Raw genomic sequence first — 16,880 nt, forward strand, 5'->3', positions numbered from 1 at the left:
TTTTTTTTTTTTTTTTTTTTTTGAGGGGGTGGGGGCTGGGGAGAGGGGTGGGGAGGAGGGACATATGTTGAACATGCAGGAAAAACAAGGGGAGAGAGAGAGAGAGAAATCGAGAGGAAAGGCAGAGAAGTAAACCAGGCTTTTAAAACAACAACAGACAACACCCCATCCCTCGCAGAAAGGCGAACTCGAATGAACTCGCAATCAATGCAAAGAAAATGAAACAGCCCGAAGAGAAAGTAGAGGAGGAAATCAGTCGGCCAAAGCATGCGGATTTGGGGGTCTGGGTTCCAGCGCAGAACTTGCTTCTAGTATAAAACCCCTTTCAGCTGCAATACGAAGAGAGGAGCTTGGGGCTTCTGCGTCCTTACCCAGAGCAGGCTAGCCAAACGCACCCAGGGCCCCGGGACCCCAGGCGGGAGAGGAGAAATGAGAGGCCGATACCTTCCCGTCTCATGCCCACTTTGAGGCACTTTTTGAGGCGGCAGTACTGGCACTGGTTGCGGTGGTGCTGGTCGATGGGACAGTTCCGGTTGGCGCGGCACGTGTAGCTCAGGTTCCTCCGCACGCTGCGCTTGAAGAAGCTCTTGCAGCCCTCGCACGTGAACTGGCCGTAGTGCTTGCCGCTCGACTTGTCCCCGCACACCACGCACTCGATGTGCTGCTGCTGCTGCTGCTTGTCGCCGCCCGGGCCGCCGGGGCCTCCCTGGCCACCGGCCGCCGTCTGGGCCGGCGTGCTGGCCGGGCCCCCTTGGCCCGGCGTCTGTGGCGTGTGCGGGGCTCCGGGCGGCGGGCCGGGCACAGGCGGCGCCTGCGAGGCCTGGCTGCCCTGCGAGCCGGGCACCTCGTCCTGGGGGTCGCGCCACGTGCTGACTACCATTGCCATATCTATGGGGGCCGCGTCCGGACTTCCTGCTCCCCTGGCTGCGGGCGGCGGCGGCTCCCGGGTCTCGGGCTCCGGCGCGCCGCCTTTTGTGTGTGCGAGGGTGCGAGAGGGCGCGGGAGGGCGCCCCGGGTGGCTCGGGGGCTGGTTGGTTGAGGTTGATTAGTTTTTCCTTTTTTGTTTCTGCTTTTGCAAAGTTTTGTCGATTGCTTGTCTGGCCCGGTGTGTTTGTTTTGTTTGTTTCCCTCGGCTCAGCTTTGTTGGTTTCGGGGGGCTTTCCGCCCGGAGGGGAGGGGAAGGGGCCAGGGGAGAGAGAGTGGGAGCAGAACGTGGAGAGAGAGGGAGGGGAGGGAGAGCTGCAAGTCGATTGTCTGGCTTCAAGACAGAAGTAGGAGGCAAAAAAAAAAAAAAAAAATCTCTCCAAAGATCTCGCTCGCTCTCACTCTCTCCCTCCCTCTCTCGTTCACTCTCTTGCTCTCAGAGCTGGTGTGCCGAGGAGTTGGAGTAGGAGGAGGAAGAGGAGGAGGAAGAGGAGGAGGAGGAGGAGGAGAGGCGACTGTCCGGGGGCCAAGTCCAGGGCAGCCCACAGTCAGCCATTCAGGAAAGCCATCGAAATCAGGAGGACTGGGAGAGCGGAGGCGCCGGTCGCGGGCGCGCCCAGAGAGCCGGGCAGGCCGGGGCGGAGGCCGGCGGCCCGCGGAGTGGCCGGAGCGCTGCCCGGGTCCGGGGGAATCAGCATGAAAGTGGTCCGCGTCGGGCGCTGCTCGGCGTCGTCCTGGCGCTGGGCCGCCGCCGCCGCCTGCCACGGGCGCCCGGCGCGCGCCTCGCTCGCTCTGGCCGCCGCCGCCCGCTTTCGCCGGATGGAGGCCGCTCGCCGCTCCCTGCGGGCCGCCCGGGCCGCCGCCGCCGCCGGAGCCGCCGCTGCCGAAGCCGCCGGGTCGGGCCCGGAGCCGCCGCGTCTAGCGCCGCCGCCGCCGCTGAAGCCGCTGCTGCCGCTGCTGCCGCCGCCGGAGCCGCTGCTGCTGCTGCCGCCGCCGCCTCACACACATAGGGAAAGAGTCAACTCGCCGGCGGCGGGGGAGAAATGATAAAAGAGAGAGAGGAGGGCAGATCACCACCTAGAAGCACATCCTTCGTGCGCAGAGGGGGGAGAAAAAGACGGAGAGAAAGAATGAAAGAAGGGAAAAAAGGCAGCACGGCACCCGGAGAAAGGAGGCAACTCGGGGAGAGGAGGAGGAGGAGAAGAAAACACACACGCGCGCACGCACACACACACCGCGGAGAGAAAAGAACAGAGAATCAAAGTGATCAAATATGCTAAAAAGGGGGGCGCGGGAGGGAATGCGATTTATAGGCGCCGGGGCTGGCAGAAGTGGCTTCTCCGCGATCAGCTCACTGAGCTCTCTATATAGTGAACTTTGACACGACTGCTGCAACTTAGCGCACGTTGCCATGGTGACGGCGCGCCTTATAAGGCAGCAGCCGGGGTTGGCCTGGCCAGGCGCGCGCGCGCCGCCCCCTCGTCGTCATTGGCCGGAGCGCGGCGGCCCCGCCATGGCGGCCGCGGGCTCAGCCCGGTCCTAGCGCGAGCGGCGTCGCGGCCGCGGCGCGGGGAGCGCGGGGGGCCAAGAGGGGCGGGGAGGGGGCGGCCGCGCCGCCACCACCGCCAGGCGGGGGATGGGCCCGGGCCGGCCCCGGGCACGCGGCCCCCGAGCTCTCCGCACCCCGCACCGGAGGTTTCCGCCCCAGCGGGGAGAGGAGCGCGGCGCGCACACACAACGCCTCTTAAAGGCTCCGCGAGAGGCTTTGGATGGAATAGAGGACTTCGCCTCCCGCAACTTGGCTATGCCACGAAATCCGTCGCTCGCGCACCACCCGGGACTCCCGGCGCATCTTTGTGCCCACAATGCCAGAGAAAGAGAAAAGTTCCCCGGTTTCTTTGCAGAGGGATAGTGGGTGGGGGGCAGGAAGGTGCCGCGAACCGAGCTTGGAGGCATTTACCAAACGAAACATTTGGTCAAATCCGGGTGATGGTAGACTCTTCTTTTAATCAACTCTGATCACTTGTTTGTTTTTGTGGCTTATTTCTTTTTTTCCCTTTTCGAGGAAAAAAAGCCGTTTAGCGTCTATCTTTTCCTTGTAGGGTTAACATTTCACAGGTATGTGGCCTGACATTTTAATTGCTCAAATAAAGCATCTCGGATGCTGAGAAGCACAAGTAGACTTCATCTCATTGTCATGACGCAATTAAAATCAATTTTCCTCAACTTTATCCTCTCTCATTAGTTATAGCTAACTCACAAGCCAACGTCCTGCCACACACCCAATCGTGGAGAGAGGTGAATAGACCGTTGTGCCCGCTGATGGACAAGCGGAAGCAGCCTCCCAGCCTCCCCTGTGCATACCCTCTGTACACACATGTAAGCGCACATGTATCAGATGCACATTTGTCAATGTACACAGACAAAGACTTCAGCGACTGTGTTTCTAGGTCATGGAACAGTTGAGTACGAACTTCATTGTTCCTCAAGTTCCTTTTAAGCATCTATATAGTCATTAAAACACAACCAGAGATTCTTCTCCAAATTGGGAATAATACCAAGTCCAACTCACAAAAACCACACACAAGCCATAGTCTATCTCAAGAGATTGACTGTAATAAGAACAACTTCATAGCCTGTGCCATTCTGCTCAATGTGCTAAAATCATCAACATGCATGTGTCTCTGAATTCCAGGGCGTTTGATTTTAAACATCAAACATCTAGAATTGCCCCCACAGAATACACTATATTTCAACGCAGTACCCTTTCGGTTTGATTATGAGAAGTTAGTGAATTGTGATTATTCAACATTTATGGAACAAAATTTTGACACCATCATACACGTTTTCGCACAGAGAAAAACCGTAAACTGGTAAGCCAACCAGGTTTATGAACAATTAAAATATTTGACATAAAACACGCTGAGCTTCAGGAAACATGAACACATATAAAGGGTAAATTAATGACCACAGGAAAGCATCCTTGATAGTTCAAAAAAATCGACGAGATGAAAGATTTAAAAAAACCATAAACCAGACGTATAATTGACCTGTGCTGGTGTGCACTTTGCATTCAATACCCTTTACACACAGGCAGAATACAAGGTAGGTTCTAAGTGAAGATGCAGGCAGACAGGGGCTAGTTTTTAGGGAAGGAGAAACCCCCCTTACACTTCATCCCTGAAACCTTCTTAGCCCTCACCCCTTCTCCACTGAAATCACGTATTTCACTAAAGCTGCAGGTGCTGGGATTATCTGAAAGTTGTAAAACAAAAAACAAAAAACAACCCCAACTATAGTGGACACTGAACTATCATAAACCTGGTGTGTGATGAGACTGCCACAGAGAGAAGACAGGCTCAGAATTTCAGGTTGATTAGAGACACAATATAACTTTCTCTTAAAGAGGACAGAAGGATGGAAAAGAAATCATTTCAGAGGAGGTTTTTTTTTTTCTTTCTTTCTTCCCTTTCAACCCCTATGATTCAAGGGATTGCCTAATGCTACAAATGTCAGTAGATTAGGGGCAAACTCAGCAGAGATGTGGTGGGGCTGTGTTGAAATAGGAAATCTAATGGGCATACCCATCTCAGTTTAATAGAAAATGGGAATAATTGATTGTAGGGAAATCTTAATCTCTCCTCTTGAGTGCAGACACTTCCATAGCAAGATCACCTTTTTACAGACATGAAGGGGGAAATTTTCGAGGAGGAAGAGCTACCACAGTACACTTAGAGATTTTTGGTATTTGAAGTGCGCTCTGATGGCCTCAGATTTAAAATGAAGAATTTCCCAATCTCTTACAGAACTGAAACCTGCTAAAGCACACGACTACAGGGCTGCCATGAAGTCAGAGGTGTTTCACTCTGCATTTTAGGATTCATTCAGTTATGGGGATGCTATTAAAAATCCAAAAATATAAATAAATGGCCATATCAATTATAGTTAATTTTACCGCATACAAGAAGAGAAAGGACTGCAGACTGAGAAAAAAACAAAAAGAGGGGAAAATATTTTAAAATGTCTTCTTCAGAGATGCTCACTTCCCTTGAATAAACAGCTCTAAGACTTACAGATAAATATCAATATGTCGTTACTGTTCAAAAAAAAATCCAGCCCAGTCTTTTATTGTACATGTAAATTTATTTTAATGAGAGGAATGGCAAGCTTTAATTTGGCCAGTGAAAGTTGGAAAAACATTTGTTTTACTCTGGTGAAAAAAAAAAAAAAAAAGAAAAGTAAACCCACCCAGGAATATGATTTTCTTGTAGAAAGTGGCCTGACGGCTGTAATTCTCCACAAATTAAATCACAATATGAATACAGACCCCAGCAAATGCCGAGTTTAACTCTGAACTCAGTAGAAACCAGTTCTGTCCACCAGGATTCATTGAATTCCTCCTCTCCCTCAATCTAGTCCGTGTGTGTTTTTCTCTTCCACCACACTGGAGCTCCATGAATAGGGAAAGGGGCTTCCATTGTGTCCCTCTGAACTTCCAAGTCAATGCAATTTTTAACCACTGGCTTGTGGTACTTTGAAAATCACCAGGGGCTGTCAGAGTTGGGTCCTCTGAAAAATTTACAGTGCTAAATCAGAGCATATGCTGGGAGGGAAAAAATTGCTTAAGATTGGAGCAAGTACAGTATCTGTCTGCCCCCTAGTGTAAGAGTCCTCGCTGCCTAAAATTCAACTTTAAAAGAAAAGGAGCTCTTAAAGGGAAACGACTTTGAGCTCACGTAGGCATAGGAGAATGAAACTTCTGTACATTTTAATCTGAATAATTCTTCAGGATTTAAAATTAATTGGCTCTGGCTTGGTTGGACCGGACTGGGATCTCGCCACCTCTGCGTTTCCCGAGTCACTGGCGGAGAGGTGATGATTTTTTTTTTCCCCCTGAACTGGGTTTATGTGCGTCCCCCTCACCCCCTCCTCTCTTTTTCTTTCTCTGTCTCTGTCGTCTCTCTCGCTGGCTTTTTAAAAATGAGGAACCGTTCCTTGAACGTTCTGGACAGAGCACAGAATTGCTTCTTAAGTCAGCCCGACGCGGTTGCAATAGACAGCAAAAAGGTAAACGTTTGCCTGAAATCCGCACGCCAGCTCCACCACCCCGCCCGATGGTGAGTACCCTTCTCGTTGCGATTCTCCTCCTAGCTTTAACCGAGCGCTCGCCTCCCCGAGCCGCGGCCGAGGGCGCCGGGCAGAGCTTTCCTCCCTCCCTGCCTGGCTGGCTGTCAGTTGCACAAGGTTGCAAAATGAAGCGCAGAGGCAAATCGAACAGTAAATTCTGATACTTAGTGCGAGCCTCGCAGCTCCTTTGCTAGCAAACCGAGTCGTCTGTTGCTTGGAAAAACACGCTTATAGGACTGGCTTTTAGTTTGCTCTATCGAAGGAAATGAGTTTGAGGAGACAGGACGAGGAGATGGGGAGGCACCGCAGTCTTTACGCTTCGGTTTAATCATATTTTGGCAGCTTTGCAATTGTATTTTTCCCCTCATCCCCCCTCCACCACCTCTCCTATCACACACATGTAATAAAATATGGCAATGCATTGAATTGACTGCCCCCCTCCCCAAACCTCTGAAACCACAGTCCTAGGCATTTCATACACGTTAGCAAACCGATATTTTGAAAAGCCCCAAGTCATCCCCAGCCCCACACGGCACAAGGAGAAAAGTGAGAAAGGAGAGAGAGAGAGAAAAAATACTGTAAGTAAACATACCAAAACCATATTTGCCTTGTTCAAGGTCCCAAACCGCTTGCATCTTCCTTCTAAGCAGGAATAACTCTCCTTTAGTTTGGCGGGTGAAATAAACGCTTTGTTGGCCCCCTGAAAAGATGGGTCTTTGATAATTAAAGAGAATCTCCTCCTCGGTGTTTATCTAAGCGATTGTGCAAACTGATAAAAAGTAGGCACTAGCCTGCAGGGAAAAAGAGAAAAGGTGAAGGGAGAGATCTTCCACCTCGAGGAAGTGCTTCCCCATGTATTAGGCGTTCTCAGCCCTGGGAAACCCTGCACACTAACTTTAGAGAGACGAGGTTTCAGGGAGCTTTGTACATAGCTGCTGAGGAATGCAAGCCTCGCCTTGAAGAAAAAAAACCCCAAACCGTAGGTAGGAGATGTCTGGAGTGATCCTTGTCTCTCATCTCATTCCTTAGAAGGAAGAGTGCGTTGTTACACCTTGTTTGGGGCTGGAAAGACGAGACTTTAAAAACACCCGTCCAATTGAAAAAAATCTCCCAACTTAATGAGTTTAGTCGGAGGCTGGAGCAAACGGCTCAGCCTCAGCAGAAAACCGCCAACAACTATAGGCGATATTGCAAAGCAGGACGACCCAAGGCACAGCCAAATTCCACTGTTTGGGGTCGAGAGGGATGGAGGCTAATCCTAAAGCAAGTTGGAAAAAAACAGAGGTGGGAGAGGAGGGGGAAAAAGCAGCAGCCTAGCAGACTGGCAGACAGGCTCCCCTCACCCTGGATCAAAGATAGAACTTGAAACAGGAGGGCAACATTTTTCCTAGGAATCCGTTGGAATCCTCATTTTTCTACTTTTAACTCATGTCCCCCCAAGTGATTTTTCCCTCTCCCCTGCAGATCCGTGCCCCCCTTTTCCAGTCCCCATTCTAGAACTTTCCTGAGGAGGAAACCTATTTCTTTTTGGGGGGAGGGGTTCCCAATTTCAAGTCTTCAAATAATGAATGCTTAATTAACCCCCTCCCTTCACCCACCCTCCCAAATGAAAAAAAGGAAGCAGGAATACAGTAACTAGAGAAAATTGGGAATAAACTATGTTGCCTCTTGCAGTTTTAATACAGTTTTAACTAATGGATTTTTTTGTTTTGTTTTAAGAGAAGAATAATGGGGAAACACGGATCTTTTATTTTAGGAAACTGTTATGGTAAGATGTATGTCAGACTTGACAAATGGAACTAACGCTCTTCGGCTGCTTCTTGTCCTTGTCTTAAACAGGAATTAAGTTAAACACAGTGCTGAATGTTAATTACATGTTTACTGGCTAATGAAAATTACAAATGGTTTTGCCACCTCAAACAATGATGAAAACTCTGAAGACACTGTAATTATATACTTTGAGGGAAATAACTCAGAATATTGATCATAAGAAGTGTAAATCTTTTTTTAACTATTCATTAATACCATAAATATGGGCTACAGAAGTTTTTCCTTGTGGTTTGTCTCATCAGTTATATCGAGTGGATGGATGGTGAGGCTTCTCTGGGGAGGTGGTGAACTCATTCTCTTATAGAAGGAGGCCACTTGTGTAACTGGGGGGGGTGCCCCCTCCCTTCCGCCCCCGCCCCCTTTAACCCCCGCAGAAGGTCGAAGGATAGTTCAACAGGGGGGCTGGGCTCAGGGCAGGTGAAGGTGATCACTGCCCAGCCTCTCCCCTCCCCTCCCCTCCTCTCTCCTCTTCTCCCTCCTCCCTTCCCTGCCAGGTCTGATCGATGACCGCCTTCCCCAGCCTGGGCTCCTGTCGGATAACCTGGCATTCGGGTTCCTTATGGAGGACAACTCACCGCAACCCCGCGACGCTGCCCTGACAACTTAAGTTCCTTCCTTCAGAGGTGGCTAGGTCAGTTCATTGCAAGAGAAGAAGAAGAAAAGAAAGAAAAAAAAAAGTTGAGGTGGAGGGGGTTATTGGGTAAGGTGGCTTAGGCGGCGAGACCAGAACCGGTTTCCCTGGGTTGGGAGAAGTGTTTTTTTGTTTTAACTTTGGCCTGAGTTGTAACTCTGCACTCTGTACCGTGGCAGTCACTCCGATCTTGGGGGTCAAAGGTGAGGGCTGCACTAACCCTAAAAGGCTTGCCTGGCCTGGCCAGAAGGCGGAACGTGCAGAGAGGTGGGGGTGTTGTCAGCCATACTGCCTGACGCTTTGGAGGGGGTGTCTGTGAAACCCACACGCGGGGGGCACAGAACCGAGAGCCGGTTTTAAGTGCAATATTGAGGATTTTTAAAAAGTGCCCTAGGCTTGTGGGACTGGAGTCCTCTTTTTCCCTGAGAATTCCCAAGGCGCTGGTCTTTGTCTTAGAAGGAATGGAGTTTCTGAATGGTGTGAAAGGGACAGAGAGGGTCGCTTCAAATCGATTTTACTTGTCCTTTCTGTCTTTTCGGATCAACGCCCTTCAATGGGCACAGAGGTGCTCTTTCAACCAAAAACTTGTGCTACATTTTCTGCCTGTATTGGTGCTAAATACAATAAGCACTGGGCAGAGTTTTTTTCTTTGCTCTCCAAAGCAAGAAAGCACCCTAATTAAATTGTTTTATATGGACAGTCAAGACGGACCAATTAAGTATGCATTAGTATAAAGATATAGTCTGCAGATAAGGCAGTTTAGAAAATCAGGAGTAGGACAAAGGAGAGGGCGCTAGCTTTGGGGAGGGGTGCACAGACCCAGCAAGGTCGCTCACCTTCCTCCCTGGGCCCGAGGGAATTGCAGAGGCCCGGGCCCCAGGTGAGAGGAGAGCAGGCCTGCTAACAGGTGGGCAACAGTGTTGCAGTGTTTCAGGCCCCAGCACCCCGGCTGAAGAGCGGTGGAACCCAGGGGCTCAGTAGCTCTCACATCTCCCTACTCGGGGACAATGTAGTCATCCGAGGTGGCGGTCCCGCAGGAGAGGCGAGTCGGGGTCGGGCCCATTGCCTGGGGTCCAGGTCCAGGGCGCGACCTTGCAGTGAAGAGTGTGAGCCCAGGGGAGGCTGGGAGGGCCAGGGGGACGCGGACACTTGCCACTGCCACTGCGGCGGCCGCAGCCCTCTGGCACCCAAGATCAGGGTAGGAGGCCCCCTTCCAACACATCCAAGCCCAACGCTTTTTCCGCTTCTAAGGAAACGGGAGCTTCCCTGCGAGGAAAGTGAAGTTCCCACCCAAAGCCATCCGGCCTGAGGGGCGTCGAGGACCAGTCGCAGAAATAGGGGAATGACCGAGGGTCGGAGAAAAGGTAGCGAGAGCGGCTCCTTGTTCGGCGAATGGAGATGCGGGCCTCACCACCCTCTCTCCGCCCTCTGAGGTGTGGGCGGGCAGAGTGCACCTCGCCCAAAAGGCGACGACCCCCAGAGCAGGGGTCTGGGCCTCCCCGCGTCCCGGCGCAGGGCTGTGATAGGTGGTCCCCGGGCCGCGGGGGCGCGAACGCAGCGCGCTGCCGCAGGAAGGGCGCGCGGGGCGCACAGGGCGCCCTTGGTCGGGGGAAGGGGGGGTAGGAAAGAGAAGAGGCGAGAATTAGACCCTGGGGAGGTGGCTGAATGTCAAAAGTAAAAAGGTTGAAAAGCCAATTTTCCCGGCGCGCTTTCGCCCTCTTTTGCTGGTTGCCGAGGCCGTAAATCAGCGGCCGGCGGCGAGGGCGGGAGGAGCCCCCTCGGCGGGCTCGGCGCGGCCCCGCCCGGACCGTGCGCACCTCCCGGTGGTCCCCGAATCGATCCGAAGCCTAGCTGAGGATGTCACCGCACTAAATATTTACTGATCACACACAAGTAGCCGGGGCTCGAACGATTTTCCTCTGTGAGGAGAGCGCAGAGAGAAGGGTAAATCATTTTATTAGTGTGGATAAAGCCCAGAGCACACTCCGGGCTGGAGTGTTTTAAGATGTGTCTTCAACGGGATGAAAAGAGTTAGGGAAATCGATACGGAGTGATTAGAAGCCCCCGGGGTGACGAAGGGGGCCCAGGCTTTCAGGGATTTGGCGAGGCTGAGAAGGGGGAGCAGCCCTCGAGGGGGGCGGCCGGACCACCGCCAGGGAGCTCCCGGGCGCAGGCCTCCGTCCCTCCCTACTCGACGGGAGACGCAAGGGCGCGGCAATCCGCAGGGAGTCCGCCGCGGCCCGGCTTCTCCGGGCCGCCGCCGGGGAAGGGTTGCGCGGGCCGCCACGGGGCCAAGGGCTTGGGAGCCACGGGCTCCACGCTGCGAGTGACAGTGGTCAGGTGGCCACGGGAGTGCAACGCAGGCCCGGCGCGCTGACACTGGCAGGTTCCCCCACAGCGCGGTCTCTCCAGGCAGCCTCCTGGAGTAAAGGTGTGACCCAAACGGGTTGCATTTTTCCGCCCCAGCCGCGACCCGCAGCATCCCCGAACTTTCTCCTTGATTTATCTCTGCCCCTTTTCTCCTTTGATGTTCCCAAAGAGGACGCAGCGGCCCAGCCCCGCTGGCTGCCTGTCCCTCCCACCCACCCAGTGTCTAGGGCGGCCGCCGGGTGGCGGAACCCGCTGCGGGCCACAGGGCTAGTGGATGGCAGGTTCGGGGCTCCTGGGCAGGTGGGAGGAAGTCTGAGGCCGACGAGGAAGGCAGGGGCAGGGTGACAAACACCAGCGAAGCCCCCAGCGCGTCTTCGTTCTTTCCAGGGCGGGAAATTAGCTTTGGGGGGTATCAAGCCACGCTCCAGCGGTGGAAATCGGTCTGTGGCCCCAAGGCTGGGTCCAAGAGCCTCAAGTGGCAGAGGAGCGAAGGCTTTCAGGGCTCGCTGAAGTTAGCAAGGCTTTGGGGGGAGTTTGCTGGGAGGGAGAGGAAACCTTCTCCCCAAACTCAGGCAGCAAAGTCCTGGCGTGAAAATGGCTTTTCACTTCTAGAAGCGGGAGTCTCGCTGGCTACTGTGAACAAACCTCGAGGTTCGACACAGCTGCAAATAATCAAGAGGACACTAATTTTGGGGGGGAAAGGAGGGGCGGAAGGTGAGGAAAGGGGAGAATCTCTTTCGTTTCTTCTTCCTTTTCCAGCACCTGACCTTATCTTAAAAATCTGCTCTTTCTGAAGAAGCTGATGGATTTATTTATTTATTTATCCCTCCTCTCCCCACCCCCACCCCTACCCCGCCCCCAAGANNTTGCTCGATTTTCTTGGCAGCTTGAGGAATTCAGGTTGCCCTGCTTGGCCCCTCAATGCAACAGGAAATATAACTTAAGATCCAATTAACCGTTTTCCAGAAGGGTTAATTTTTATTATTACTATTATTATTTTTAATATGAATCCTAATGGATTGGAGCGATGTGTTCAGGTGTGAGGCTATTGGTGCCTGGAATGCCTTCCTTGGTAATCCTCTAATTCCAGGGATGGGAGCTCTAGAGTATGGCTGACCTGAGGCTGTTAGGAACCGGGTCTCCTCCATTAGCCCTTTTTGGTCTTGGTCAGAGCGAAGGTTAACTACACTAATATACCAAAGGGGCTGGAGCAAAGGAGGAAGAAAGAAAGGGGAAGGAAGGGAAGAAGAGAGGAAGGTAAGAAAACAGGGAAGAAGGACAGGAGGGAGGAGAAGAGGAGGGAAAATTCACCCTAGTTGCAGGGATTTAGAGCTCCCTGCCCTTCACTGCTCTCCCCCACCCCCATCCTTCCTAGGAAAGCAGGTTTCCATTCAGGGAGACAAGAGTCTCATCCATCAAGGAAGCTCACTCCATGGAGGTGGGCTTTAGGAAATAGGAACACATAATGTAGTGAAATATTTTCTTCCATGTAACTGACCACCCAGCTCACTTTAAACAATGTTTCTAACATGTCTACAACAGTAGATTATCGTGGGAGGGGGTTTCAAAACCCCAAAATCTACTACATATTTTACCTGCTTTCATTTAAGTAAAAGCTAATTTAGAATCTTGCCAGTAGCCAAATTATAGCCATAAAATCTGGATGAGATTAGGAAAATATTCATTCTGCTGGCTTTAAACCTGGTGGCATTTTAATGGGTAGTTATATAATAGTTATGTGCACGAAGGTGTATGCGCATGGGTGTGTATATATATTCTTATGGTGTTAGAAGCTCCATGATGGATTAAAGGTTCATATACTCAAGCACTAGATAGAGGCTGTCACTCATGTGTACATGCCGGGGTCTGGCAGAAAGCAGTGCAAAAAAGAGTTTTGAATGAGCTCCTTGGAATCACTATTGTTGAGATACAAGCTGGAGCAAGTTAGTAATGGTAAAGCTATTGTGCCTTGCAGAATCATAAAAAGACACTTCAAAGTAAAAACGTCAGTTTTCAGTTTGGCAGCTTTGGCAGGGCATTCAAACAAAAGGTGAACGTCTTTTGCCTAATATATATTTAAAAATTCAACAACATGATCCTCTATCTTACTTTTCAATGAATCGAAGCACTAAAAGAGTAGGTTCTAGATACAGATAGGCTTGTTGCCCATGTAACCAGGTCTCATGTGGGCTCTACATGCTTTTAATATTATGGTGCAAGGCCATTCCCGATGAGAAAGTTCTAAAGACATCTAAAGCCATGTGGACATCAGCTCTGATTTAGAAGTGGACAGAGTGAGGAAAGATCATGTAATGCTATATTTTCCCCCCTTTTTCGCAAGAGCCTGGTAATGAAATCTTTAAAATGACAGTTCATTTTTGGTATGTCAAAAAAAAAAAACATTAATCAAATGATAGCAAGTGCCAGTCACTTAAATGTGAAAGTGTTAGTAAGGCAGATATCCAGATAAATTAATATTGTTGATTAGCTACGTCAGTGTACTTAAATAAAATACAAACAGAACAACAAAGGGGGTTATCTGATTTAATTTCCTCTAGCCGCAAACTCAAGGTGAATTTTGGAAGGAGGAAAGTAATTTAAGGATTAATTTTCATTCTACTGGTTTTTTAGAAAGCTGAAAGAAAAGTTTCAACATAAAGCATATAATTAAAGAAGTAGGTGAACAAAGGCAGACACACAGCCATAATAGAAAAACATTATGTGTGAATTTAGGAAACATAATTAATTAATTAATTAATTTACCAACTGCATTTCTCCTCTTAAAAGGCTGATTTCTTGAAATGCTGAAGGTACACATTAAAAATAAAGGACTTCTGTTCAAAATTAAGAGGAGGGTGTTTAACATGGTATTTAGCTCCTTGAGCATAGGAAGTTTCATCTTGAGAGTTTACAAAGTATAACATTTAAATAAAATGTACACGGGTCCTTTTATTTTGAATATAGGCTAGAGAAAGGTACTTTTCCCATCTGTCCATTACAATTTGTAATAAATTAATCAGCCTTATCGAAGAGATTACGAAGTGCTTGACTGAGGTAAATTGATTTAGATGATATCACTTAAAACAGTTTAAAGCAAAAGTGAAAACATAAAAGGAAAGGAATATTGGCTTCAGTGAAAAATGTCACATTGGGTATTTCTCAATAGGACCACATCATATCATATGTCGGGGGAAGTTAAAAAATTAGGCAACCCTAGTTCTTTGCAGAATGTATGTTGATAGCTTATTTACTAACTCCAAAAGTTATGATGCAGGTTTTCATTTTGCATATACTTTGTTGACATATTACCTTACAATTAGAAGGAAGTTAGAGCATGGTCAGATGCAAGGGGCATGGGGGGGAGAGGGGGGGCTAAAAAGTAGTTTTTTTTCAGTCTCCAAGACTTAATACTTATTTACTCATTGATTCTTTTCATATGATATTGGTTGATTTAATGGCTTTTGAAATCATACTCTATTTTGCTAAAGCCTACATTGTTTTTAAATGGAAAACAAAATAAAAAGAATCAGATTTTTTTCAGAAAGTGCAATTCAATGTTCAGTTATTGAAGAGCTACTATTTAAATTTCCTAGGTTCTATTTAAAACAAACATACAAACATCTAAACCTCCTCTTCTTAGCTAATAACTCTTAACATTGTTACTGCCATGGCTGTGGATGAATATTTTACATAAGAGCCTTTAACTCTTTTCCTATTTACCCTGGAAATGCATTTAATTTATCTTTTGTGCTTACGTGCTTTAAAAAGCATTAGTCAATATGCAAGAATTATTCACCCTCTTTTAAAAACCAGTGAATAAAAATTCTGATCATAGAAAAGAGGTGTGCTGTTTACTTTGAAGTTTCAGGAACATATAAAGTTTTCTTAATAAACTAGAAGAAACTCTATCCTAGATAAATTTAAATAGGGCAGCTGTGGGGTATGGTTTATATTCGTGTCCTTCTGCCTTCTTGCCTTTGGCACTAAGGTATCTGGGTTTTTGTCTTCACACACTGTCTATTGTTAACAGAGTAGATTTTGAGATTAAAAAAAGAAATTTCAAATTGTCTTGCTTTTATACCTTAATGCATTATTAAAAATAGTATTCATTTCTGTGTCCAAGTTTATATGTCTAGGCAATAATGAGGATGTGAGGTTCTGCAACCCCCTTGCCCCCCAAAAACAGAAACAAAAATAAAAACATTACATAAATACCCTAAAGAGAAAAAAAACCCCAACAACTTAGGATTCTCTGTGTTGAAAATACAGGCACACTGTTTTTTACAATGGAGCTCTTAGTAAGGATTTTTTTCATCTTAACTATCAACCAGGATGTGACACTTCAGTTTTATATATAATTTATAAATTTTGAACAAGTTTTAACAACATATCATCACAGGCTTTTTGAAGTGAAGGAAGATTTGAAAAATCAGCCTCCAAAATAAAAGGCACAAGTAAGAGACAGGACATAGTGGCTTGCCTCCATTTTTAAAGATGTTATGAAACTTATACTTTAAAAATTACAATAACATGCATTTTCATTGAGTGCAAAACAGGATGATTATAGGAGAGAAAAGAAGAAGAAGAAGAAAAAAATTCCCTCCCACTCCTCCCCACCAAACAACAACAACAAAACACAAACCCCAATCCTAAACCCCACTTAAGAAGCCCCTTACCACTGTGGGGAAAGTTTCTGTGTAAGTGTGGGTCCTGCCAGAGCTCCTAGTTGGTCTACTTTTTAAACACGGCAGGCAGCGGTTAAACTAGTCAGCAGCCTGGCAGCCTTGAGAAGGAGGCAAACTGTCGGAGCTCCACTGCAGTTGACCTACCACTTAGAAGCAAACTTTGAAAGCAACTGTTGAAAGTTAACCTTCCCTTTCCAAAGGAGGTTTTCAGAGGCTGGACAGTGGGAGCTGATATAATCAATTTTATTATTTTCTAAGTCATTCCTAACTTTTATGATCCTTCCCCCCCCCCCACCCCCCTTTACTATCTGTCTTTGTGCCTCCAGGGCCAGTGAAAGAGCAGGGCAGATTCTAGATTGCTTTCAGAGTTTGCCTTCTCTGATGATGGATTACCATGTCAATTTAAACGGCATAGGATTAATTTGTTTCAATGATTTCTCTTTAGGCTGAATGCCAGCCGTTTTTCTATCTCTCTCCCTGCTCTTCAGAACAACAACAACCAAAAAAAAAAAAAAAAAAAAAAAGAAAAAAAAAAGAAAAAGCCTTCTTTCCATATTCTAAGTTAGGAGACAATAATAGAAATAGACAAGTTAGGTGTAATGTTGCAACGCAGTTATAGGTCTGAGTGTTTTTATCTCTGCCTAAGAGGCTGAAACATACAGTCAGTCACATTAAAATGAAATTGGACTGAACATTTATTCAATAAATACTTGTAGATAATCCAGTGCCGAGTGCTTTTGACACATAAGGACTTAATTTGTCTTGGATAACAGGTTATTAATATGGCACATTTAAACTTGCCACCTACAATAGGGTTATTGAGATCTATAAGAAACTCAAATGATCATTGGGAAGAATAATTTGAGGGAGGCAGGGAGACTTTTTTTGAGAATGCATATCTTTGTCATACACACATACACACTCATGAGTAACACATATGTATTTCAGATCACATAGACAAAAAAGATCAATGAAGTTAAGAATAATTCCATTCATTATGCAGGTATATCTAACCTTTCTCAAGTAAGAATGTGTCAGGGAGTTTTCCCATTTGAAAGGTTTCTAAAGTGCACAAGAAAAATGCTGTTCAAATCTTATTTCTTTGCAAGACCAAACCCATTATGAGGTTGAAAATGGCACAAAAAAAAAAGCACTTAGGTGCAATCCAAAATCAAACGCTCCTTCCACATTTTTTGCCTGGACTAACCTTGCAGCCAGATAGAGCATGTTGCTTGTAGAATAAAGGCAATTTAGGAGAAATAATCTATCCCTAAAGTGATTATTGCATTTCTTTCCCGAACGGGAGGTCCCCC

At 47.9% G+C, this 16,880-nt stretch overlaps 2 protein-coding genes across 4 annotated transcripts in view; one reads left to right on the forward strand and one right to left on the reverse strand.

The window, feature by feature from the left end:
- The window catches only part of NR2F2 (nuclear receptor subfamily 2 group F member 2), a 13,149-nt gene extending 5,926 nt beyond the window's left edge, over nt 1–7,223 (reverse strand). Inside the window, exon 1 of one of the 2 annotated variants that reach the window (XM_008687618.2) lies at nt 6,644–7,223. In XM_008687618.2, the coding sequence (XP_008685840.1) occupies nt 6,644–6,686 (43 nt within the window). In that variant the 5' untranslated portion in view covers nt 6,687–7,223. Of the gene's footprint in view, nt 1–444; nt 1,637–6,643 lie in introns of those variants that run through there. The other variant, XM_040642731.1, reaches the window with a different exon arrangement.
- Nucleotides 4,383–16,880, forward strand: part of LOC103660007 — a 173,877-nt gene continuing 161,379 nt past the window's right edge. Inside the window, exon 1 of one of the 2 annotated variants that reach the window (XM_040642740.1) lies at nt 4,383–5,796. The gene's annotated coding sequence lies outside the window, so the exon portion shown is untranslated. Of the gene's footprint in view, nt 5,797–5,842; nt 6,042–16,880 lie in introns of those variants that run through there. The other variant, XM_040642739.1, reaches the window with a different exon arrangement.

Source organism: Ursus maritimus, unplaced genomic scaffold (genome assembly GCF_017311325.1).
Source record: "Ursus maritimus isolate PB19 unplaced genomic scaffold, ASM1731132v1 scaffold_27, whole genome shotgun sequence".
Lineage (NCBI taxonomy): Eukaryota > Metazoa > Chordata > Mammalia > Carnivora > Ursidae > Ursus > Ursus maritimus.